We start from the raw sequence: 25,916 nt of genomic DNA, 5'->3' as shown, positions 1-25,916 counted from the left end.
ATAAATTACAAGCCCAGTCACTTAATATATAACTAGAATCTTTCATTAGAGCTGAAATGACCAGAAATAGCTGTAGAGCGTAAATAGGTAGTATTAGCTCTGAACATTACCTAGTGATACAGATAAGTGTCCTTTGTAAAGTTATTGGGTCAATTTCACCCAAAGGCCATCAAGAGAAAGTGGGTGTAACTTCCACAGAAGTCTCCGGGATAAATTCCTAAATTGAGAATGACAGGAGTGCCAGTGTAAGGAGCGAAGTAGTGCAACCTGTACTGCGTTGGCATTAAAAGGGCCAGATTATTCAAACCTGGGTGCTTTAAATTGAGCACCATATTAAGGCACCCAATAATATTCTATATTGAGACACCCAAATAAGCAGTCTGATTTTCATACTTACTCAAAAGAAAACTGTGGATGCTAAGCACTGCTGAAAACCAGACCACTTATTTAAGTGCCTGACTTCAGGCTCTTGACATTTTAAAAGTTTGAGTTAGATGCATAAAGTGATGTATAATTCACGTGTGATGTGGCAGAAGAGGAAAATAAATTATCAGGAGGATATTTGGTAAAGATGGCCCTACCTAATTTATTACCCTGTGCTGGCTCCAACAGGGCTAAATTCAGCCCTGGTGTACACAAGCACAGATCACCTTCCCTTACATAGAAGCTTTATTTCATTGCAGGAGGAGCTGAATTTGGTCCTTGCAAAATTCCAGACTACAATAAATTACACTCTTTTTGCACCACCAGTGAATGCCAAATAGGTGCCAGTTCTTTATTGCATATGCAGCATTGTGAATCCCGCTGTAGGTGTGCACATGCACATCTGAGGTGGTTTTATTTTTTAATATCACTGTGCCCTGTGCTGCCTCATGCTCCCACACGAGGACATAAAGGGCAGGGCAACCCTTCCTCAGTTCCCTCTTACAGTCTGTGGCAATCAGACAGAACCTGACAAGCATCCAACACACTAATTCTTAGCTCATAGTTTCAGACTGAACTTCTTCAAAACCTTCCAAAGTCTCTAGAACTACTTCTGATCTCCTACATTCAACCACTGTTAATTAATCTGTCCTCCCTGGACTGAACTCTACTCAGCGGTGGCTCCAGACACCAGTGCTCCAAGCGCGTGCCTGGGGTGGCAAGCCGCGGAGGGCGCCCTGCCGGTCCCTGCAAGGGTGGCAGTCAGGCAGCCTTCAGCGGCTTGCCTGCAGGAGGTCTGCCAGTCCCGTGGATTTGGCGGCAATTCGGCGGCAGGTACGCCGAAGCCACGGGACCCGCAGGCAAGCTGCCAAAGACAGCCTGCCTACCATGCTTGGGGCGGCAAAAAAGCTAGAGCCGCACCTGACTCTACTGGTCAGACCTCCCCTTACAGGGCTCTTTAGTACTGCAGATTTGAAACCTGGGGGATTCAAGCCCTGGCTATCCAACAATGGACTAATTCCCCTAAAGGAAGCACACAGTAGGTGTTACTTCTGCTGGGGAAGTCGCATATTCTGAGCAACTTGTTCTTTTCTGCTAGAAGCATTCAAGTCACAAGGCAGAAATTGGTTCTTCTGAAACAGTCGATGATGGTTGTGTCAAATCCCAGGGACATGAGTTTCAGAATCCTGCTAGTGGAAAAGCCAGCGCCCTACCAAGCAGACAGGTGATGCCTAAGACTAGCGGAGAAGACAGTGCCAAGGAAAGATCCAACACTGATGTTTTCACTAGCACCGATGCCAAATACATTGCAAAAATAATAAAATACAACGCAATCTGCAATAAATGAAACTCCCCTACTAATTTAACAGTGATTGTACTACAGCATAGACAGGGACAGCTCCATTTTCCCACTGGGGCTGGTTTGCATCACTGCAGCAAAACAAAGCCCCCTTAAAGCTGGCTTAAACAAGACAAGCTTTCAAACATCACACCTTCACAACTGATCTGAGGAAGAGCTCCGTGTCTCTCTCACTAACATTACATTACCTCACTCACCTTGTTGCTCTAATATCCTGTGACCATCAGAGCTACAACAACACTGCATACAACAATGTAGGTTCAATTTAGAATAGCTAACTGAATTTGTCACAAATCCAATTTTTCCATTTGCTTCATGTTAACTAGTTTTTGGTGTAGTCTACTTTACCTGCTTTGTGTCTGAAACATTCTGGCATTATACCCAAATGCCAGTGTGCTGTGTTCTTCTATCAGGAAATTAGATATTTGCAAATTAAAGCACTGTCAAAGCTTATTATTATTGCTTGTTTCCAATGTTCAGGGTCATGATCTTTAACATATAATACGAGCAGCTTGATTCATCTGGGGTGTATGCCATGTGCATTCTGTCACCCCTGCACCTGAGGACCTACCCCTCGGGGAGAGCTTAGACCCCTTGCTACCTTTGAGAGACTCAAACCTCAGCTAGTGAAATACTACTAGTATCTAAATTACCAAATTAACTTGCACATTTCAAGCATTGCTCTCACTAGACATATTGAGTAAGAGAAGTTTGAACTAAAAAACTCATAACTGTTAAGTACACAAACTAATCATGGGGAAGTTTATTAACCTTTTTCTAGGAATTTTGTACCTGACTAAGGGACATGAATGAGTGCAGAAAAGGAAAGGTTAAATTAAGAGTAATTCACAATTTAGTGTGGAATTTAAGACTACTCTATAGGGGACATTAACTGCAAAAAGATGATTTCTTTAAACAAAAATCTATTGAAGTCCCAAGATTTTAAACACAGAGAGATACTGAAAAGACTTCAGCAGGACTAAGATCTCTATAGATTTTAGCCTTTTGAATAATATGACTTCATAATGTCAGTGTCCATTATTTAAACAAATATTAGCTACTCTTTCCTTTCCAGAGCTCTGAACATCCATATTAGTCCTATAAATTCTGTAATTATGTCTCACAATGGGTTGTTTTGTCTGCCTCTGTTCTACACTCTATTCTTTAACATCCACCCCAAAACTATCTCAGCTCATATGCTGTGTTGTTTTGCAGTGTGTCCTATCTATCAACATTTGCTATTAGGATTTCATTCCACGCTATTTTTATTCTGAGCAACGACCAGTGCTGGGATATATTTATGTTTCATAGCTATGTGAAGGGAAAGGTGGCAAATGAGCATGGTGCCTCCATGTAATCCAACTGTATTTTTTTTTCTTTAAAGTAAGCCTTTGTATATTGATATTTTTGCTTACATCATATACATCTATGGAATTCAGACTCTTCAATTATTATAGCAGAAGTGTAATCAAATGAGACAGTGATGAGTATCAAAGTCTCCTATTAAAAATCCAAGGCATACTCTTAACAATATTTTTGAATACTGCATTTAGAAATCTCATACTGCAAAACTAGTAAAATTAGCAACGTATTTCTGATCATTTATTTTTATCCTGAAATATATTTTTATTTAAATCAGATTATTTTTATTTAAATTAAATATAGATTTTTTTAAATAAACCAGTTACGATTTATTTGAAATGGACATCCTATGTTAAGACCAAAGCTGCTTATAATCTATTAATCATTTAAATGAATTGCAAAAAAAAATAATAATTATGTAGTACTTGTTTGCTGTCAGGTTTAAGTCAAACCACTGAACTGGTGGAAATCACTGGCTAAGCACCTGGACGGGAGCTTGTTGAAGTGGTAAAACAGATTTTGACAGCAGTAGCCTCTTCTGCATGTGCAGAGAGAATATTTTTTCATTTCACTTTATTCAGCTAGCTAATTCTTAAAGGACACGGTGACCAGAAACAATAAGTTCAATTCACTAACTATAGATAATGATTCCTTTATTTAATAAATATTAGTTTTCAATGCAAAAAATAAACATTTTGATAAAAGAAAAAGATTGTATCTAGCATACTTAAGTTTTATTTAATTAAAAATGCTGGTTTTGTGTATTTAGTTTAATTGTATTTCCATCCAAATAAAGCTTGACATAAATCACAAATAAAAGAAAATCTAATAAATAAGAAATGCATCATACACCATTTTCTTATAGTATTTTTTTTAAATCAGACTGTTATGCCATATAATTGCTTAAATAAAGATGTATAAGTGTAGTATGTCCAAAAAGAAGCACCAAATTTAATAAATGCTATATTTAGTTGCAAATCAACATGTTTTAATGGTTACCAACCAGTGAAAATCAACCTTTCTTTCTGATAATAATTAAAGTACAAGTGCAATTAAAATCAATTATTTAAATCAAAGTTTTCTTCTTTAAATCATTACCAAATTGGTGATTAAATCAATCCACCCTTGTATATTTGTACATTACACAAATAATCCAGATTTATTTTTCACACAATTGGCCTAAATCCCTAACATATGAAATGTGCTCTAACTGGTCAAGTTATTAGTGTAAAATTTAATTTGTTCTAATAATCTGCCTCAGATGAAGGAAGCGCAATATATAACATGTATATTGTCTATTTTACTGTAACATCATATGAGAATAGTTCACTTCTCACTTCTCGTGTAACACTGCAGATTTTTATGCCCTAAAAGTTAAATGGATTATTCTAGTGGACCAGATCCCAGCATAGAGGAGATGGGAGATATGGGCCCTTCTTAAGTACTTTTCTTAAGTGATTTGTCTGAATGAATCCATCCATGGGTAGATCTAGTTGAAGGTTTTCTAACTAAAAGCTGGGAAGGGGGAGAATATTCCCCTTTCCCGGTATTGCCAACATTTTTTTGTTTTACAATTGTTTTTTGAAAAACAAGTTCTCAAATGAAAAATTTCAATAATCGTTTTGATAACATTTTGAAAAAATATTGAAAAACTTCCTCACTGATGCAAAGCTCTTATATATGAGACTCCGTGAACTTTCTTTCATTTCCAGTTTGTTAGGAGAGTCTCATCTTGGCAGACAATGCCCTGGCATCAGTTATACACACCTTTGTCACCTCCTATCTGGATTACAGTTATTTGGTATACTTGGGCATGGAGCCATCAACCCTTTGGTAACTCCATATAGCAGAATATGCTTTTTTTTTTTTAAATCCTACCATAACAAAACACTGCTCTGCATGCACATTTTTCCCCTCAGGGAGAGAACAACTCATGAATGATAGATGTTAATCACATCACTTAATGCTCTAGGAAGGTGCTCAGATACTATGGTAATGAGGTTAGTATAACAGCCTCTGTAGAATAGCTTAAATATGTTGTAACATCAGAAAAAATATGTAAAAATAAAATGTGATTGATCCCCTTAACAACATTTCATTTTGTCATTCATCATGATTCTCCCACCTTGCAATTTGTGGATGTACTGTTGATTTCTACGGGAGTTTTGTTTACCCAGAGCTTTCAGCATTGGGCACTAAATGGGTAAAAGGAAAAAAGCAAATGTTAAAAAGATTCTTCCATGAAAAGAGAAAATTAGTGAAAACAGGACCTACTGTTATTGGCCACACAGAACTCTTAGCTCTAAGAACTGAGCATTTATTTTTCCAAAGATTGTAATTAGAAAGAGGATAATAAACTTCAAGAAAGTAATGTTACTCATTATTTAGGAGAATCAAGAAACCATCTGAAAGCAATTAGGAGGAGCCACATGATTGATAAAGAGCACAGGTTCATTAAGAACTGATTGAGTCAGACACACTGAATTGTTCTCTGAAGAAAAATCAGTTTCTGTGGGAAAATATAACAAGGTACACTTAACTTATACTAAAGCTTTTGATAATCCAACAGGAAAGGCTAATAAAATAGTAGTTGAGATGCTGTCTGGTTACTAAGAATATTATAGTGTTTATTCAAAATTTTCTGAGAGGTGGAAAACAGAATAATTAATGGTGTGCCTTTATACTGGGGAGAAATCTGATTACTAGAAATGTTTATTTTGAGATCAGTATCTTCAATAAGGTGCTGGAGAAGTACAGTAAATTGTACATTGATCACACTTACAGATGCTCCTCAACTAGCAGGTATTGTAAACATACTGGAGGATGCTGTGGAGAAATAAAATTATCTGGCGGTCATAGAACAATGGAGACTTTTAAATGGAATTTAAATTGAGATAAATGTTATACAGTATGCTTTTGGATCCCTGATAACTGATATATGGAAGACATATGGCACTACATGTAAAGCACATTTAGGATTAATGCAGAATGCCAATTAATGTTGCTTAAGCTTTTCAGCCCACAGTACACCTCGTTTAAGTCACTTTTCAGGTATAAGCAGATGGACATCTGTAGGATTGTACCAATGGGACTGATTTTGAAAAGCCTCTGATTTTGTGCCCACAGTTCTGTGGGTGTAATTGATGTCATTTAGATATTTAACTACCCTCGTGAATCAAAAAAGCAAGAATACATCTAAAGACATTAGTTGCACCCACAGTTTAGAAAGCCGAGGCTTCTTTCAAACTGAAACCCTATGGTTTAAATCCAAATATAGTTTATAATAAAAGCAAGTACAGTAAAACTGAACTATTGACATTATAAAGAGAATGATGATCAATTGTTCTCCATGTCCACTGCAGTAACAGAGATTTACTTTATATATTAGGAAAAACTTTCTAACTATAAGGATAGTTAAACACTGGAATAGGCTTCCAAGGGAGGTTGTGGAATCTCTATCACTGGGGGGTTTTAAGAACAGGTTAGACAAACACCTGTCAGGGATTCTCAGGTCCTGCCTCAGTGCAAGGGGCTAGACTAGATGGCCTTTGAAGTTCCTTCCAGCCCTACATTTCTGTGATTTCTGTGACTTCCTCACTATGCACACTGTAGATATTTAGGGGGCCTCAGGTCTAGGAAGAGGTACAGAGTATATAATATATGCTCATTGCTATAGAGCTATATTTATTGTACAAGAGGACTGTAGTTCAACTGCCACTGAAATAGCTTAACTGATCTTCAATGATTGTGGTTTAGGAAACATTTTGGCCTCAGATGTTTTAAAGGACAGCTTTCTGATAGATTCAAGAGCCCTGTACTAACAGGAAAAGGCATTAACAAGATCCAACATCTGGAAACCAGACTATAAGCCACCATTTTTTAACAGTGGGGATAATTAGCAATTAGAACAATTTATCTAGGGATGTGGTAGATATTCCATCACTTCAAGTTTTTAAATCAAAATTGGGTGTTTTCCTAAAGGGTAACTCTAGCTCATTCAGAAGTAACAGGCTTGATACAGGAATTGCCAACTTAATGTCTATGAATGGTGTTATGCAGAAGGTCAAAGTAGATTATCATAATGGTCACCCTGGTCTTCAAATCTAATCCACTAGTTTCTATGAACTTCCATACTAACAGTGGCAGTGTTTTTTATTCTTTTCAGTACGTTTTTATTATTCATACCTATTGCCATATTAGACACAAAAATACCGTAATTACTCATTTATCTAGCTTGTTTATATATTACTATGATTACATTTTTGTAGTAAATAAGCATCTTTTCTTTTATCATGGGCACTACTAAACTCTTCAGTGACCTGGGGGTGGGGGGCGGAAAGTGGGGAAGGAGGGGAGGGGAGTGGGGAAAGAGATGAGGGAAGGACAGTGAAGAATACTAAGAACTTTCCCCACTCCCTCCTTCATAAGGGTCAGCACAGTTTGGATCTCTGGGTATGTCTACACTGCAGTCAGACACCTGCAGCTGGCCCATGACAGCTGACTTGGGCTTGAGCTGTGGGGCTGTTTAATTGCAGTATAGACTTTCAGGCTGCACCCCGAGCTCTGGGACCCTTCCACCCCACTGGGCCCTAGAGCCTGGGCCCCAGAGTAAGCCCAGAAGGCTGCACTGCAATTAAACAGCCCTTCAGCATGAGCCTGAGTCAGCTGGCACAGGACAGCCATCGGTTTTTAATTGCAGCAGAGATCTACCCCCGGAGCTCGGGAGCACAGAAACTGCTGCTTCTGTCTGCCCAGAGCACGCACACTGCATATTACTTTAACAGACAGTGCAGACTGCAACACTAACCCTCACCCTCACCCCTCACTCATCAGCAGAGGAATCGTGAAGAGCTGTGCTGCCCCAACATAGGGCTGAGTCTTTAAATGCACAAACTACCTCTGAATAATCAAGGATAAACCTAAATAGACTGTTTAACGTGTGTATTAGATGTCTGCAACCCTATTTGACTTCAGGATGTTGTCTTTGTTTGCCTACATAATGTTTACACTAGCTGAATATAATTCATTATTTTGCAAAGCACTTCAAGACATCTTAAATGTAAAAGGAGTTATATAAAACCAAATTACATTCTGTGCAATTATAGTTGGTATCATCTGGATGACGTCCCATGTACTTGGAGGTGGATATTTTTCTAGTTCTAATTATTTTGGTTTGTAAAGCTGTTTGTGGTTGCTGAATGTTGGGGGAAGTTTTATCAGGATCCTCTGACTGCATTATAATGATTTTTTTCTAAATCTCTTTTCCATTATGGTACTTTTGTACCTGTATGATCCGTTCTGTCCTCTATCAAAGCCAGTTACATTTTTTTAATTTTGCAAAATAAAGAACATGGACCTACTGTATAAAACCCTTTCGCATCTATTAGGAACAGTTTATTTTAGATCTCTAAACTTTGCAACATGAAGGCTTAAATTGGCATCTATAAATCTCCATGATATTTTCATCAAAAGTAAATGTATGTGATCATTATACTGTATTTGCTTGTATTACCATCTCTATTGATAAATGAATACAAATTTGCTTGTTTGAGTTCACTGGCAAGAAAACCTTGCAACTGATCAGCTTTGTCTTCACGTGGTGCCACCTTTTAAGGCTGGGCCATATTTCCTACTGACTGTACTTCATTAAAACCACCTTTATATAAATTTCAACTCAGCAGACTGAAGAAAAATTCCCCCAAGCATCAAAGAAAGATATTTTCCATTCACTTCCAACCTAGGCTGATTATAACAGACCAATACTTGTCCCAATATTATTTTGTGTAGACTTCATGGGTCATAACAACTTGTATGAAGGTTTGCTGTTTTGCAGTTATTCACAATCAACAGGCATAATACTCTGATTATGCTTCATCATTTCTTTTCCAGAGACAATAATACTTTGCTCTTGGGTGTATTAATGTAACTAACAAAATGGCTTCTATGCATATAAACCCTTTTCTGCTCTGTATAGAACGGCACATGCAAGAGCTAAAGCTGATGCTGCGGATCAGGCTGCTCAGGCTGCTCGCCAGGAAAGTGATATTGCAAGAGCAGTTGCCAGAGAACTTTCACCAAGTTTCTACCAACCAGGTAAAGTTTTGTTTGGTTTTGTTTTGTTTTGTTTGGGGGATATTTTCCTTTTTATATTTTTAAAGGGTTCTTTGTTAAATTAAAAAGTTCATCCCATTTTTAATTTAATCACTTACTCAGAAACTATAGTTTTGTGTAGGCAATGAAGGGCACTTATTGTTCAAGAGGGTTTTGTTTTTATTGTATTATCATTTGGTAACAAATTGCGCTTTCTATTAAACCTTTCACTGTTGGAGTGTCAGTGTCAAGAGTTTATAGGAGTATGCCGTGTCTCCCTTAAGTTTGAAGTTAGAGTAAGTCTTACTCTGTCTTTAGAAAAGATAATACAACTGATTTTTCAGAGTTATTTCTATGCCATGTTCATTATAGGCCAAATCCTGAAATCATTACTGAATCTTGGAAAGTCGATGACAGTTTTGCCTGGACTAAGAACTAAGTAAAAAAACAGAGGGCTAGATTGTGCCTGACCCTTACCCAAATATGTTAGTCCCCGGACTCAAAGTATCACAGAAATTGCTCCACTCCAGTTTCCCACCTGTAGATCTGCCCATTCACAGCACATATTCATTGGCCATGTGGTGGAGATGGGATAATAAGAAGCACTGGAATGTTTACCATATGTTAGGTGTCCTTCAAAGGTCATTTAAAAAGTAATTGATGAAAATAAAGATTCAAAAACATGTAGACCAAAAAGAACTTCAATTCTTCAAGTGCTTGCTCATGTCGATTCCATTCTAGGTGTGCACACCCATGTGTGCAGTTATCAGAGATTTTTGCCTTAGCGGTATCTGTAGGATCAGCTGTTGCGCCCCCCCCCCCTTGAGTGCTGTGCTCATCCATCGATGTATCAGGCGCCGCTGACCTCTCAATTCCTTCTTACCGCCCGTGGTGGTTAATCAGAACACCTTTGCTTGCATAGCAAGGGCTAGTGGTTTCATCTCGTCTGACTGCAAGCCTTAGGGCCATGTAAATAGTTATTCATATTAGCGGTAAGTAGTTGTTAAGTGTAGTTAGAACACAGTGAGTCCCACTGGGGACTTCACCCCAGGTGGGGCATGCCCCGGTCTCCGGGGTTTAAGCCCTGCGTGGACTGTAACAGGCCTATGCCTGTGAGTGCTCCCCACAGCAGCTGCCTCAAGTGCTTGAGGGAATCACAAGTGAAGGGCAAGTGTTTGTATTTGTAAAAACTTTCGACCCAGGACTCAGAAAGAGCATGCTATTTGTTTGCGGGCTCTCCTCATAGTGGCTGCCCTCCAACTGGCTTCTGAGCCCTCCCGGCCTCAGCCTCGGTGCTCAGCGCATCCCCAGCACCGCTCTCCATCGCCGTTAGCCAAAAAGAAAACTATGAAGCACGGCTCCCCGGCACCGGGCAAGAAAGGCCATGGGGCATCAGGCAAAAGACCCAGTTCAGGCAGCCCAGTCACTCCAGAGCCATGTGGACGTGCCTCCCCAGTCAGGGCCCTTAGCTCCTTAAAGGATCCACCACCGACTCTCAGGAGTAGTAGGGAACCCAAACTTGTGGCGACATTGACACCTTCCCAAGCTCAGCCCCACGCCAACAGAGCAGAGGCCTCTGCCTGCGCTGTTGGCAGCGCGTGTGCCACAGGACGCGGCAAAGGCTCCCTACAAGGGCAAGCCAGCTACCAAGACCCCCCAGAGGACAATGGAGGGCTGCTGAGCCCCTGAGCCAAGGGAGCGCTCTCTGTCTCCATGCCGCAGATCTCTGGCATCACAGCCCAGATCCTCAGGGGCTTGCCCTTGGTCACTGGCACCGCGTTCACGGTCCCCACCATCTCAACACAGATCATGTAGGGGGAGGTGCCAATCACTGTACTACAGGCACCGTTTGCCCTCCCACTGGTCATCCTCCCGGTGCAGATCTCTGTTGCCTGCCCCGTGGGAGACTCCCCGTTGGGATACCAGTCCCCCCGGCACCGGTCCCCACGACATCAGCACTGGTCCTCCCACTCCAAGCACCAGTCTCTGGCGGCAACACTCAGCAGGCAAGCACAGGCTGCGATGGTCCTGCCATGCGACCAGAAGAAGATTCTTCCAGAATGGAAGGGCAGTTCAGCCCCTTGGCGAGACTCCACCTTGGCAGCATGGCCAGTGGCCCTATTGGAGTGCATGGGGCATGCCCGTGATGCCAATGCCCCCTTCGCACTGCTTATCTGCTGCCCCCTCGGAGAAACAGTTGATGGCACCGGGCTCGGCGCATGAAATGTGCTCGGAGGTCGGGATAGAGGAGACAGTGCCCACCCCAAAACCCCTTCCCCATGGGAGATAATGTCCTGGGGCCTCCCCCAGCTGTACAATCATCATCTTCGTCTCCGGACAAGGCGGTCACGGGACCCTCAAGGGCCAGCCCGCTGGACGATTTTAAGGAACACCAGGCCCTGCTTTAACGGGTGGCTGAGAACTTGGGCAAGAGATGGAGGAGATGGCTGAGCAAGCAGACACCTTGTTCAGTGTTCTCTCAGCCTCTACCCCTGCCCGTGTGGCACTACCAGTGCATGACAGAGTCATGAAAATAGCTACGGCCCTCTGGCAAACCCCATCGTCCATCCCTCCCACCTCCAAAATGGCCAAAAAGAAGTACTTCATCCTGGCCCAAGCATTCAAGTACCTATATACCCACCCACCTCCGGGCTCGCTGGTCGTCTCTGTGGCCAACAAGAAGGACAAGTAGGGGCACACCAGTTCAACTCCCAAAAATAAAGAGGCCAAAAGACTGGACCTTTTCGGGAGGAAAATGTATTCAACAGCCAGCCTGCAACCACCAGGCCTCTTGGGCAGGTACGGTTTTAACTTAGGGGACTCCCTCTATAAGTTCAAGGAGTCCCTCCCTCAAGGGTTGGCCCAAGAATTCGGCACCCTGGTGGAGGAGGGTACTGTGACAGTGTGGTGCTTTCTCCAAATGGCATGGGACATGACAGACTCGGTGGCTAGGGTGGTCACATCGGCGGTGGCCATGAGGCGCAGCTCCTGGATTCAGACCGCTGGCCTGTCCCAAGAAATGCAGACATCAGTCCAGGACTTCCCATTTGGGAGCAAATAGATGCGAGGCTGCCCGGGTTAAAGGAAACTCGGGCCACCCTTTGTTCGCTAGGTATGCATATGCCGCAGTCTGCAAGGAAGAAGTTCCGGCCGCCCCTGCCACCAAGGCCTTCGCAGTCTCATCAGGGGTCTGCAAGGAGAAGGGATAGAGACACAAACTTTGGATGTTGCCTCCCTTCCTCCTCCCACTCACCCACGCAGCCTAGCCCGGCAAAGCATCCTGGGGGCCAGAAGTGCTCATTTTGAAAGTGTGCTCGAGAGCGACACCCCAGTCAGCTCCCCGGATCCACCTTGTTCTTTCCTCGACCATCTTTGTCCCTACCATTCGGTCTGGTTGCGGGTCACCTCAGACCGCTGAGTGCTGGACATAGTATCTCGGGCTCTACCCTGCAATTCTCGTCTGCCCCTCCGTCCTACCCCCCCCTTCCCCATACCTCTTCCGGGGCCCTTCTCACAAGGAATTCCTCGTTCAAGAGGTCGAAAGCTTCCTGCGCTTGGGGGTGTGTGGAGGAGGTCCCTCGGGACATAAAAGGAAAGGGCTTCTATTCCCACTACTTCCTAATCCCAAAAGCAGAAGGGGGCCTCAAACCAATTCTGTACCTGCGTCACCTCAACAAGTCTCTCAGAAAGTTGAAATTTTGCATGGTCTTCCCGGCCTCCATCATCCCCTCCCTGGATCCGGGAGACTGGTATGCTCCCCTCGACTTGAAGGATGCTTATTTCCATATTCCAAGGTCATTGACATTTCCTCAGTTTCATAGTGGGCGGATGCCATTTTCAGTTCACAGCACTGCCCTTTGGCCTCTCATTGGCCCCAAGGGTGTTCACAAAATGTATGGCACCAGTGGCTGCTTTACTGAGATGTCAAGGGGTCCAGGTCTTCCTGTATCTTGACGATTGGTTTATCAAGGGCAGGTCTCGGGAACAAGTGCAGAGGAGCCTTAATGCGTTCCACCTGCTGCAACCTGGGCCTGTTAATAAATGAGAAAAAATCCCCCTTAAGGCCAATCCAGTGAATAGAGTTCATAGGTTTAGTTCTCAATTCCACGCGAGCCAGGGCCTTCCTTCTGGTAGTGCGTTTTCAGACCATGTCAAACCTGATCTCCCATGTGAAGAACCACCCGCTCACCACCGCTCACATCTGCTGCAGTTGTTGGGCCACATGGCCGCGCCCAAACTTGGCAGCACTGCACTTGACAACATGGCTACTGCATGGCTAGTTGAATGCAGACGAACGGGAATGCTCTGCCCGGGTTCAGCAGGTCTTGTTGGTAACGGAAAACCCTTCCACCAGAGTGACTTGCCTGGCCAAGTGGAAAACATTCATGGGCTGGGCCTTGGAACGGCATGTCCAGGCGTTGGAGGCCTCGCTGCAGGAGATCCTGGATTACCTGCTGCACCTCAAACTCCAAGACTTGTCCCTATCTTTGATCAAGGTCCACCTGGATGCTATCTCGGCTTTCCACCCTCCATTCCAAGTCAGGACGCTCTTCGCTAACGACATGACGGACTGGTTTTTGAAAGGCCTGGAGCGTCTCTACCTGCATCTCAGGTAATAGGTAATGGTAATAATTGGAGATATACCAATCTCCTAGAACTAGAAGGGACCTTGAAAGGTCATTGAGTCCAGCCCCCTGCCTTCACTAGCAGGACCAAGTACTGATTTTGCCCCAGATCCCTAAGTGGCCCCCTCAAGGATTGAACTCACAACCCTGGGTTTAGCAGGCCAATGCTCAAACCACTGAGCTATCCCTCCCCCTCCCTGGGACCTGAATCTCATGCTGTTGAGGCTCATGGGGCCTCCCTTTGAGCCTTTCGCTTCCTGTTGTCTCCTGCTTCTCTCCTGGAAGGTTTCATTCCTGGTTGCAATAACATTGGCCCACAGGGTGTCCGAGATCAGGGTGGTTCAGAACCACCCTAAATGGTCTTCTACAAGGATAAGGTCCAGCTGCGACTGCAACAGGCGTTTCTGCCTAAGATAGTTTCCCAGTTTCATACGACACAGGAAAGGACATATACTTACTCGTCTGCTTTCCAAAGCCTCATATGTCAGATGAGAAATGCAGGCTGCACTCCCTGAAGGTTGGAAGGGTGCTTGCCTTCTACATAGACGGAACGAAGGCGTTCTGAATGTCAATGCAGTTGTTCGTTGCAGTGGCAGACAGAATGAAAAGTTGCCCAAGGTCTGCTCAAAGGATTTCATCCTGGATCACTGCCTGCATCTGCTACTGCTACTGCTTTGAGCTGGCAAAAGTCGCTCCGCCGGCAATCGTGACAGCACACTTGATTAGGGCACAAGTGTTGTCAGCAGCCTTCCTGGCCCAGGTACCAATCCATGAAATCTGTAGGACCACTACCTGTTCATCTGTCCACCCATTCGTATCTCATTATGCACTTACCCAGCAAACTCGAGACGACGCTGGCTTTGACAGAGCAGTGCTTCGGGCTGCATGACCATGAACTCCGAGCCCACCTCCATGGACTCTGCTTGTGAGTCACCTAGAATGGAATCGACATGAGCAAGCACTCAAAGAAGAAAAACTGCTTACCTGCCTTTTCATAACTGTTCTTTGAGATGTGTTGCTCATGTCCATTCCATTACCTGCCCTCTATCGGAGTTACCAGCTGGAAGGAACTGGGAGGGTGTGGGGCAGCTGTGCCTGATATACTGACACATGAGCTAGGGATGTAAAAGTTTAACCGGTTTCTGTTAACAATTAAACTCCGCTGGGGTCCCGGCTGCCAGCCCCATGCACCCAAGATCCCAGCTGCCAACCCCGTGCACCTGGGGTTCTGCTGCCGCCTGTGCCCGGAATCCCGGTGCACCAGGATCCCGGCAGCCGGCACTCTGGGTGTGGGTCAGCAGCCAGGACCCCGGGTGTGCTGGAGTCCCCGGGTGCGGGGCCAGTAGCGGAGCCCCACGTAAAACATGGAGGTGCTGCAGCACCCCCTCTGCCCTGCACTCCTAGTTCCCCGGTTAAACATTTAACCATGTAACCGATAGAATTTTAATCGGGTACATGGTTAATGTTTTTACACATTATTTATATCCCTAGCATGAGCGCGGCACTCAAGGGGGCGCCATGGCCGATCCTACGGATACCGCTAAGGCAAAAATCTCCGACGACTGCGCACGTGGGCACGCACACCTAGAATGGAATGAACATGAGCAGCACATCTTGAAAAACAACACTTATGAAAAGGTGAGTAACGGTTTTTTATCTAGTTAACATGTATTTTCAGAATATTATCTGCTCTCTTGCCTGTCCAATATGAACATTAGAACAGCTGTACTCGGACAGATCAGTGATCCATCTAGCCCAGTATCCTGTCTCTGACAGTAGCCGGTGCCACATGATTTAGAGGGAATGTACAGAAAAGAGCAATTTCATGTGATCCACTCTCTGTCTTCCAATCCCAGTTTCTGGCAGTTGGAGGTTTAGGGACACCTGGAGCATAGGATCATGTCCCTGACCTGGGCTAAAAGTCATTGATGTACCTATCCTCCATGAATGTATCCTTTGTGAATCCAGTCATACTTTTTGCCTTCAGAACGTCCCCGACGAAGGTTCCGTAGGTTGACTGTGTGTTGTGTGAAGAAGAACTTCCTTTTGTTTGTTTTAAACCTGCTGCCTGTTAATTTCATTGGGTGACTCCTAGTTCTTGTGTTATGTGAAGTGGTAAATAACACTTCCCTATTCACTTTCTCCTTACTATTAATGATTTTATAGATCTCTGTCATATCCCCCCTTAGTCAAGAGTTACAGCTCTTTGATTATCTTTCTAGGGCAGAGGTCTCCAAACTTTTTACCTCATGCCCCACCTTGCTCCTCTCTCTCTCTCTCTCTTCCCCCTCCCACTCCCCCAGCAGAGCTGGGAGCAGGGCCGTGGCTCTGGGAGGCTGGGACACAGACAGTGGTAAAGAGGTCGAGGCTGGGGCCACGGTGGGTGTGGGGCCAGGCCTCAGCCGTGTTCCCCCCCCCCAAATGTTCCTCCATGCCCCACAGGGTGGGGACCTCTGTTCTAGGGCTTGTCTTCACTCCAGGTTATAGCTCAATTTTCCTACTAACTTGTCCTGCTTTCAAGACAAAAAACCCTCCTCCCTCATTTATGGGATATGGTTGAAATCATATGGTTCATATGGTTAGCTAACATGGTTCAGGGAGTAAGGCAGACCTCAAGTGAGCTTTCCACTCAAGCTATCTGTAGTGTGTTGTAACCCTGTAGTTGAAGGCCACTAGTCTTCCAGTGCCTTCCCACAATCTCCCAGGGCCCTCACCCTGTGACTTTTTCTTACCATCAACCTATTCCCTCTTTCCTTACCAAAAGTCACCAACCACTGGAAATAAGGCAGCTTAGCATCCTGGCTCCATAGCTGCATGTGCCTTCCAGTACTTGCAACTATACTCATCTCCAGAGCATAAGCTCAGAACAATTTCTGGGAGCTACATGTGGAGACAATACATGGGAGACCACACATTTCATGATCTTCTGAAGTTTTATTTTAAAATGAGTTTATTTTTTTGGTCTCCGCATGCTTTATTCTCATAATCTTGGAACTTTTTTTTTTTCAGACTGAGCCAAAACAAAGAAATTCATTATTACATCTCAAACTACAATACATCCTCATGATTATAATGAGCAGTTTCTTTGTTTTGACAAAACCTTTCTAGTTTATGTTTATATATAATATAAATACAGGATGCGCTATCACTATTTCTACCCTACTTGATTTTCCTAAGATCGGTATAAGGTCACATCCTGGAAGTGCTCCCAATGATTTCAAATGTTTCAGTAAAGGCATGTATCTAGGACAGTGGTCCCCAACCTTTTTGTGGCCAGTAGCACATTCATGTTTTCAGAAGAGTGTGGCGGGCGCCAACAGTTTTTCTAGGCTTATTTTGTATTTGTACATTAAATAATACAAAAAACATCATATTTAATATTACATAATATATGAATCCATAAGATAAAAAGGGTAATTTTACATGTAAAAGGTATTAATTAAATTATTTGGCAATTACTCTTTCATCTTACTATGAAATTCATCTTACCGTGAATTTGTTCTTTTTTATCTACCTGTAAGAAAAATTAAGGAGTTTTTACAAAATAAATATCATAAACAGTTTTCATCTTACTTATTTTAAAGAAGTAAAACATTGTTGAACTGCTGGTCCAAATATATTTATTATTCTTACTTTAACATAGATAGCCCGTTATGGTTAATGAAAAATATTCTTTGTTTTGTTACTTGTATCTGGATTTCAATAAACAAACAAATATGAAAAAAAGTTAAACACAAGTTAATCATACGCGCTCATCAACACTTAATGGAAAATAGGTATCATTAATTCACGTGGTTTTTCTAATAAAGTCAGTGTGATTTTTGGCACTGCATTTCTTCAGCCAATTTTTCGTAGTTGGGAGAGTTGAGAGGATGATATTCCTGTTCGTAAGCAATCGTCAAGATGTGCATCTGTAAGTCAAGATCTGTATTTTGATTTTATGATGTTCGTTGTAAAAAACAGAACTTCGCATAGATAAGTGGAACCAAAATAAGATTTTATTTTGTATGCTACATTTTTTAAGGCAGGAAACTTTTTTTCAGTCAACCAGATTCCAAAAGTTTTCATCTGTTGTGCAGGATTTTAGAACAATATCATTTTGAAGGTCCAAAATCTCCAGTTCCACATCTTCTGTTCTTACATGAATGAGACTCGCAATTGATGTAAATTTCTGTTACCTCTATTTGGCAAGTAAAAGGATTCATAAGAAAGGCAACTACAGGCTCAATGATAGTGAACTGTTGAAATCTCTTTTCAAATTGTTCCAGAAGTGTTTGAATGTGGATAACAAATGGTGATGGGTTAAAATCACTGTCACATACCATTTTCTTCATACTTGGGAAATGTACGAGAGACTTCGTCTTCATATGTGACATCCACAAGATCATTTTGCTTTGAATGATTTTACAGAACCTATCATTTGAGCCACATGTTTGTCTTTTCCCTGCAGCTCAAGATTTAAAATGTTAAATTTGTCAGTGATGTCGGCAAGAAAAGCCAAGTCCATTAACCAGCTGGAGTCTTCTAGTTGCTCAAAGTTCTGATTTGTGGACTTCAGAAATTCTTTGATCTCTTCAGTTAGGCTTAAAAAACATGCAAGAACTTTACCTTTGGTCAGCCATCGTACTTCTGTGTGCAAAATAAGATCAGATTGTTTATCATCAACATCTTCCAACAGAGCCTTAAACAGTCAGTGTTGCAAAGGTTTCGCTTGAATAAAGTTAATTATTTTAATAACGACATTCATGACGTGTTGAAAAGAAAGAACTTTGATGCACAAAGCTTCTTGGTGGATAATGCAATGTAAGACAAAGTTCGGAAAGGATTCATTCTTCTTACAGAGTGCAATGAATCCATTGGCGCTGCCCATCATTGCTGGTGCCCCATCAGTGGTGATTGCAGACAGCTTGTGTAGTGGCATACTCATTGATGTTGCATATGATTTGAATAAATTATAGATGTTCTCAACCTTTGTTCGCCCTTTCATAGGCAATACTTTTAGTAACTCTTCTTTTACGGTGAAATCACTAAATACCATCCTCACCATAACTGCCAACTGTGCTGTATCCGATATATCTGTTGACTCATCGAATTGCAGTGAAAACCAGTCACATATTTCCAAGTCATCCTTTAGCTGAGTTTGCATGTTGCTTGAAATTGCATGTATCCTCCTCGTAACTGTGTTGTCTGATAACTGCAAGTCTTGTATTGCTGACAAAATCTCACCCTTGTTAGGAAATCCATGAAACAGGCAATCAGCACCAGTCAAAAATGCTTCCTTCAAGAATTCACCATCTTGAAAGGATTTTTTCTTCTTTGCAAGCAGATGAGCAATTTTAAAGGAAGCAATAGTAGCACTGTTAGACTTTACCACTTGTCTAGTGAAAACAGATTGCTGGGCAAATAGGTTTGATTTGAGTTGATTAATTTTCTTCTTCCTCAAATCAGATTTAAGTGGATGGCTAATGTCAAAAGAGCCGTGATTAGTTTGGAAATAGCATTCGACATTATGTTTTTTCAGCACTGCAACAACACCCCCGCACAATAAGCAAACACATTTCCCTTTATTTTCAATAAAACAATAGGATTCTTCCCACTCTGCACTGAAATAATATGGATGTTGTCTTTTATTTGAGCCACTCATTTTGGGGCAAAATGTTAAAAAAATAATAGCAGCAAAGAATCCTGTGGCACCTTATAGACTAATAGACGTTTTGCAGCATGAGCTTTCGTGGGTGAATACCCACTTCTTCGGATGCAAGCATCATGCTCATGCTGCAAAACGTCTGTTAGTCTATAAGGTGCCACAGGATTCTTTGCTGCTTCTACAGAACCAGACTAACACGGCTACCCCTCTGATACTTAAAAAAATAATAAATTGCAACGCACAAGACAACAGCAGTATCAGTGCAGGAAGAATACTCACATACAGGGCCAGCTCCAGGCACCAGAGTTCTCTGTCCCCGGCAGGTGTGGGGCAGCGGCTTCTCTCCCCTGCTGGGTACTAGGTGGGTGCACATAAATGCCCGGCGGGCGCCAGGGCACCCACGGTCTCCAACCTTTTTACGCCTAAGATCACTTTTTGAATTTAAGGGTAACCCAGGATCTACCCCGCCACTTCCCCAAAGCCTCTCCCCGTCGCTTACTCTTCCCCACCCTCGCTCACTTTCACTGGGCTGCGGGTTGGGGTTCGGGACGGGATGCGGGCTCTGGGCTGAGGCCAAAGGGTTCACAGTGTGGGAGGAGGCTCTGGGCTGAGCAGGGCCGGCTTTAGCAAGTGCGGGGCCCAATTCATACTCACCCGGCAGTGCTCCGGGTCTTTGGCGGCACTTTGGCAGCAGGTCCTTCACTCGCTCCAGGTCTTCAGCGGCACTCAAGGACCCGCCGCCGAAATGCCACCGAAGACCAGGAGCGAGTGAAGGGCCCGTCACCGAAATGCTGCCGAAGACCCAGAGTGCCGCTGGGTGAGTAAAAATTAAAAAGGCGCCAGTGCGGGGCCTGATTCCGGGGAATCAGCCTAAAGCCAGGCCTGGGGCTGAGCCTGGGGCAGAGGGTTGGTGTGCAGGAGGGGGTGCTGGCTCTGGGAGGGGGGTCAGGGCTGGGGCTTGGTGCAGGAGTGGGTGAGGGGTGCAAGCTCTGGGAGGATGTTTGGGTACAGGAGGAGGCTCCGGGCTAGGGCAGAACGTTGTGGTGCAGGAGGGAGTGTGGTGTGCTGGCTTTGGGAGGGGGTCAGAGCTGGGGCAGGGGGTCGGGGTGCAGGAGGGGGGTATGGGGTGCTGGCTCTGGGAAGGGGGCTCAGGGCTGGGGGTTGAGCTGTGGCCTCCCGCAGGTGGCACTTACTGCAGGCGGCTCCCGGGCGGCGGTGCAGCGAGGCTGAGGCAGGCTCCCTGCCTACCCTGGCCCTACGCCACTCCTGTAAGGGACCAACACACCTCTGCGGCCCTTGAGAGGGGGTGGGAGGCATGTGGCTCTGCACGCTGCCCTTCTCTGCAGGCACCTCCCAAAGCTCCTGTTGTCCACAGTTCCCCATTCCCGGCCAATGGGAGCTGCAGGGGCGGTGCTTGCAGGCAGGAGCAGCACGTGGAGACCCCTCCCTACCCCCTGGCCACAGGGGTGTGCTGGCTGCTTCTGGAAGTGGCGTGGGGCTGTGGCAGGCAGGGAGTCAGCCTTAGCGGCAGCCCCACTACACCACCCAAGAGCATGATCGACTGGGAGAGTTCCCAGGATCGACCAGTTGATCGCAATCAATGGGTTTGTGACTACTGATCTAGGAGAATCACTGGCTTAAACACAGTGCAGTCTTTCACATGAACCATTTAGGTAGGCAGTTTTGTCTCTTTAGAGTACAAAGTGACATTAATGTAACTGTTATGTAAATATTTATTAGCTTACAGACTTCAAATGCAATGAAAGGTCAAATAATAATGATTTAAATTTGATTATCTTAAGTTTCTTCTATAATTGTTCATTTTGGATTATATACTGGTATATGTAAAGCAAACAAGTGTCAAAAGGCGTATGGACAGAGAAAAATAAATCTAAATTTTGAATACACTCACACATCATGGGTTGAGAATAAAGTCACAGAACCAAATTTCTTGAAAGGACTGCATTGCTTTGAAAATATATGTGCTTTAAATTTTTAGTAGGCTTTGATCTACTCCAGTTGTTTGGCCACATCCAATAATCATAATAGTAATATTTTTGAATAGGCCCAGTTAATACCTCTCCATGAGTGAGTAAGGTAAGAACTTGGAAACAGGGACCTTGTCAAAATTAAATAGGTTAGAGGAGGATAATAAGGAGTATGGAAGCCTGCAGAAAGAGATGTGCTAGAAGCTCCCAAGATTGGGAGACAGAAGGGGCCCTAATAGCCAGACATTAAATGCTAAACTGTGTCAGTGTGAATCCTGGCCCCCTGGACAAGACTTCTATCTGCCTGAGATGTTCCTTTTCATTGCATACCTGGAGATCAAAAGTAATGTTATTTAACATGGCTTGATTTTGGTGTAAAGGGGGTGTAAGAGGATCCGTTTCTCATAAAGAAGAATTTCCATTTTACAACTGTTTTGTTCCAATTATGTGGGACAAATCTTGACCTCCCTCCTCCGCAGATGTAGAGACCCTCTGCAAAAGAACTGTTTCACCTTACTGTACCAGAGAAGAAAGGACAGTATTGAGTCTGCAGGGGGTGCATGCCCCTTGTACATCTTAGCACTCAGTTCTTCAGGGGATCTGCAGCTATACATATCCTTCTGTCAAACTTCCCACAAAGGTGTGTTTGCCAGACTATGTTGGCTACTTCAGTCATTGAGACAGTGCAACAGTAGAGCAGTTTACTGCCCATCTATGATCTGGGTGGAAGGATTCCTCCCCTGGTCCTGGTGACATTTGTGATGCAAGGCTAAGTCATTCATGCTCAATTCTGCAGGCAGGATTATGGCCAGCAAGAGAACAGAAGAGGAAAATTCAGAGGCAGGTAGATCACGTAATAGTTTTTAGAAAGTTTTTGCTGAGTCAGTCTCTTGTGTGGGAACATTTACAACCTGTGTAGTTAGAGATTGAAAGAGCAGGCTTTATGAATCTTGATTTTAAGTTTCCTAATCCATTATAAACATTTCCAGACACGTGAAATGTATATTTTAATTTCTGCTCCTTTTCTTAAAAAGCTTTGTTTTGAGGGACTGAAATATTCAAAGATTTTGATCAAATTTTAAGTATCCCATATCAGCCGCAATACAGCATAGGATTTCCAGAGAGTATCGTGTTGAAATTGTGCACCTGTGAATCTCCTCAAAGGTGCATTAATTTTAACATATCCAGTTTCAGGCTGAAAGTTCTGAATGTTTTGCTCAAATAGATCACTTCTGTCTGGTATTACCCAGTTCTGAACCTCACAGTACACTGCAGTGTTATGTTTAAATGTTTCCAGTATAGCATAGCTATGACTGATAGAGCACTATTTCTTATTACCATATATCATTAACAATAATAAACAAGGCACACCCGTAATAATATTTATATATCCCTCTCCAAGAGCCATTATTCAAAATAATACTGGGGTTATGCGTGTTTAAAAGAAAACAAACTCACCATTGTTGTCTCTGTTATAGCAATTTCTCAGTTGCCCAAGCCTACAGTATTAGGTTTACAGCATCTCCATAGAATCCCATTAGGTATTACTGAAAGATAACAAAGCATGAGATATTCTCAATCTCCATGACTCTAGTTAAGACACAGCCTTTCATTGCATTGAATTGTCTTGGGGAAAAAAATATATTGTGGGAAAATGTAATTTTACCCTCTTCTTGGCTAGAACTGTATGTGTGATAAGCAAGCAGTCTGTCAGCAAGGCAGACATGACTGCACATGGGATATCAACAGTCTTCTTTAAGAAAGAGAAACAGAGTGAAGGCTAAAGTCTCCCATTTGAAATGCAGACATTTCTCCTTAAACAACTGATTATTGTGTCTTTTCTCTTTTAGCCAGATCCTGTCTGATTCTCCTGAGGCCTAAGCCCAGTGAAATCTATGTGAGTCTTTAGATCAGGCTCTTAAATTTTGAGTCCTCAAACTCTTGCCTCCTACTCAGTATATACTGGTACAATGTGAGGTGCAATTTACAATTATGAAATGAAACAATTTTAGCTTGCCCCCTAGCATGATGCCTCTTACATTCCAATTGATGTACCTATTTTCATATTAAATATTACACTCATTTTACACAGACACCAGCAGGTGTCAAAATGTTCCATCTGTTATACTGTAGTTTAGAGGGAGAATGAAAAGGGAGTAAAGCAGTAAAACAAACTAGAATATTGTAAAAGTGAGATGTCAGTCTGAATCGTGAATATTGAAATACCATTAAAGTCCTGACATTTACCTTTTCTGTAATTAGTTACCTTAGTATTTGCATATTGGGAATACAGTACCACAAGTGTGACTGCAAAGATAAATAGTGTGGTGAAGAAGAAGCCCTGCCTCTTAGTCTACTCATGCTAGAACCATGCATAATCTGATTTCTAGCACTGCAGACAGCAACAGGGTATGACTAGGGGTCTAGGGCAGGGTGGGCAAACTTTTTGGCCCAAGGGCCACATCTGGGTGTGGAAATTGTATGGCGGGCCATGAATATTCACAAAATTTGGGGTTGAGGTGTGGGGGAGGGTGAGGATTCCAGGGTGGGGATGAGGGGTTGGGGTGCAGGAGGGTGCTCCGGGCTGAGACCGAGGGTGGGAGGAGGATCAGGGCTGGGGCAGGGGATTGGGGTGCAGGACAGGGTCAGGGGTGTAGACTCAGGGTGGCACTTACCTCAAGCAGCTCGCAGAAGCAATGGCATGTCCCCCCTCCGGCTACTACGTGGAGGTACGGCCAGGCAGCTCTGCGTGCTGCCCTGTCCACAGGCACTGCCCCTGCAGTTCCCATTGGCTGCGGTTCCCAACCAATGGGAGCTGCAGGGGCAGCATTCAGAGCCCCTTGGCTGATCCTACGCGTGGGAGCCGGAGGGGGGACATACACAGAGTGGGACAAGCCCCCGACCCCACTCCCCAGCGGGAACTTGAAGGCTGGATTAAAATATCTGGCGGGCCAGATGTGGCTCCAGGCCATAGTTTGCCTACCTCTGGTCTAGGGGGCAGTGGTTCTGCAAGGGTCAGAAATTTACTTTTTGGAAAATGAAAACTGAGAGTCTCACATAATCACATGACTTGGGGAGAAGCAATGCATCCTTTAATGCAAACGGGGTATGAATTTTGTTATACCGTAGTCGGAGATGACTGTGTGATTGTGAGCCTGATTCTGATCTTACACTAGTGAGAATCAGAAGTTATTATTGAAGTCAAGGAGTTGTTATTGAAGTTACCCTTATGGAAAACTGATGTAACTGAGCTCAGCATCTTGCATAATGAGTCCAAACCAGTGAGTATTTAGCAGATAAAAGCACTCATATCTGAACTATGTTGTGTTCCTCCATAGTGACACAGCAGAATCTTGAGGGAACAACACTGCATCTTCTTTGTTTTGAATTTCAAGCTAATATTGCTCACTGAAGTTCTAAAGGCATAAGGAGTGCTCTGAGCTACAACCTATGAGTTAGATCAGCGTCCTGGATCTGTTTTGTTGCATCAGATTATCAGCATTTTCCGTTTTGGGGAGTGGGTTGTCATCTGTCTTTAAGGAAGCTGTTTTGAAGCCTGGGGTTGGGGAAGTCTTTACTATTACAGTTTTGTTAAACATCCTCTCTCCAATCTTCCTATAGTCCATGAGAGGAGTATCCCTTATCTTCTGGGTACAGTAAACCTCAATGGGGGTGGAGGGGATTGTTTTGATGCTTCTCAACTTGAATGCTTCCCCAGGTTAGAAGTCAGAACTTATCAGGCTTTCCTCTTGAACAATTCTACCCAGCCATCAACTCAGAAATCCACTAGTCATAAACAGGATGATTGTGCCCTTTGCAGCACTAGAAGCACAATGATGCAGTGAGAGATGGGCTGAGAGACGAGAGCACCCCACACCAGTGAAAGATATCATTTCTCTCCCACCCCCACTTTGCGTATTTTGTTCTTGTTTAAAATTTCTTACACACACGGTTGTAGTTTTGACCTAAGGCTGGTCAGTCTATATACCTGGAGGATTACTAAGGTTGCAGTAATTTCTGTTGGCTGTGTTATTTAGATGGATGGAAGGATTGGTTTGTCTATTTACAGATCTCAACTCCCTGCATACAGTTCTAGATCTCATTGTGGTGGAGATTTTTATTTTCTTCGGCGCTTCTTGTTCATGTTGATCTTTCCTCTAAATTGGTCAGACTGCTATGGAGCCTACATGGCCTTGTAGAGATTCTGAGGGCTCAGCTGCTGCTCTTATTTTGTATAGAACTACTCTGTTTAATTTACTCAATCTCTGCTTTGGCATAGTAAATATTAATTGCCGGTAGCAATCCAAAAGTCCAGGTTTCATTTAGGGCATGTTAACTAAACAGCCCCTCTCCCCTCCCCCTGCCCCCCAAGTCCAAATATGTGCAGGAGGGAAAACTTGTTACTTGTCTTATCATTAGAA

General features: G+C 43.4%; 1 protein-coding gene across 10 annotated transcripts in view; it reads left to right on the top strand.

The window, feature by feature from the left end:
• The window catches only part of JPH1 (junctophilin 1), a 120,340-nt gene that overhangs the window by 59,157 nt on the left and 35,267 nt on the right, over positions 1-25,916 (top strand). For 8 of the 10 annotated variants that reach the window (XM_039524020.1, XM_039524022.1, XM_039524025.1 and 5 more), the window contains exon 3: positions 9,120-9,238. The exons of 1 other annotated variant lie outside the window; for it this stretch is intronic. In XM_039524020.1, coding sequence (XP_039379954.1) covers positions 9,120-9,238 — 119 coding nt within the window. Of the gene's footprint in view, positions 1-9,119; positions 9,239-15,351; positions 15,471-25,916 lie in introns of those variants that run through there. One more of the 10 variants, XM_039524026.1, reaches the window with a different exon arrangement.

The sequence above is a fragment of the Mauremys reevesii genome, linkage group 2 (assembly GCF_016161935.1).
Source record: "Mauremys reevesii isolate NIE-2019 linkage group 2, ASM1616193v1, whole genome shotgun sequence".
Lineage (NCBI taxonomy): Eukaryota > Metazoa > Chordata > Testudines > Geoemydidae > Mauremys > Mauremys reevesii.
The sequence above is the reverse complement of the archived record's forward strand: the minus strand, read 5'-3'. Positions and strand labels throughout refer to the sequence as shown.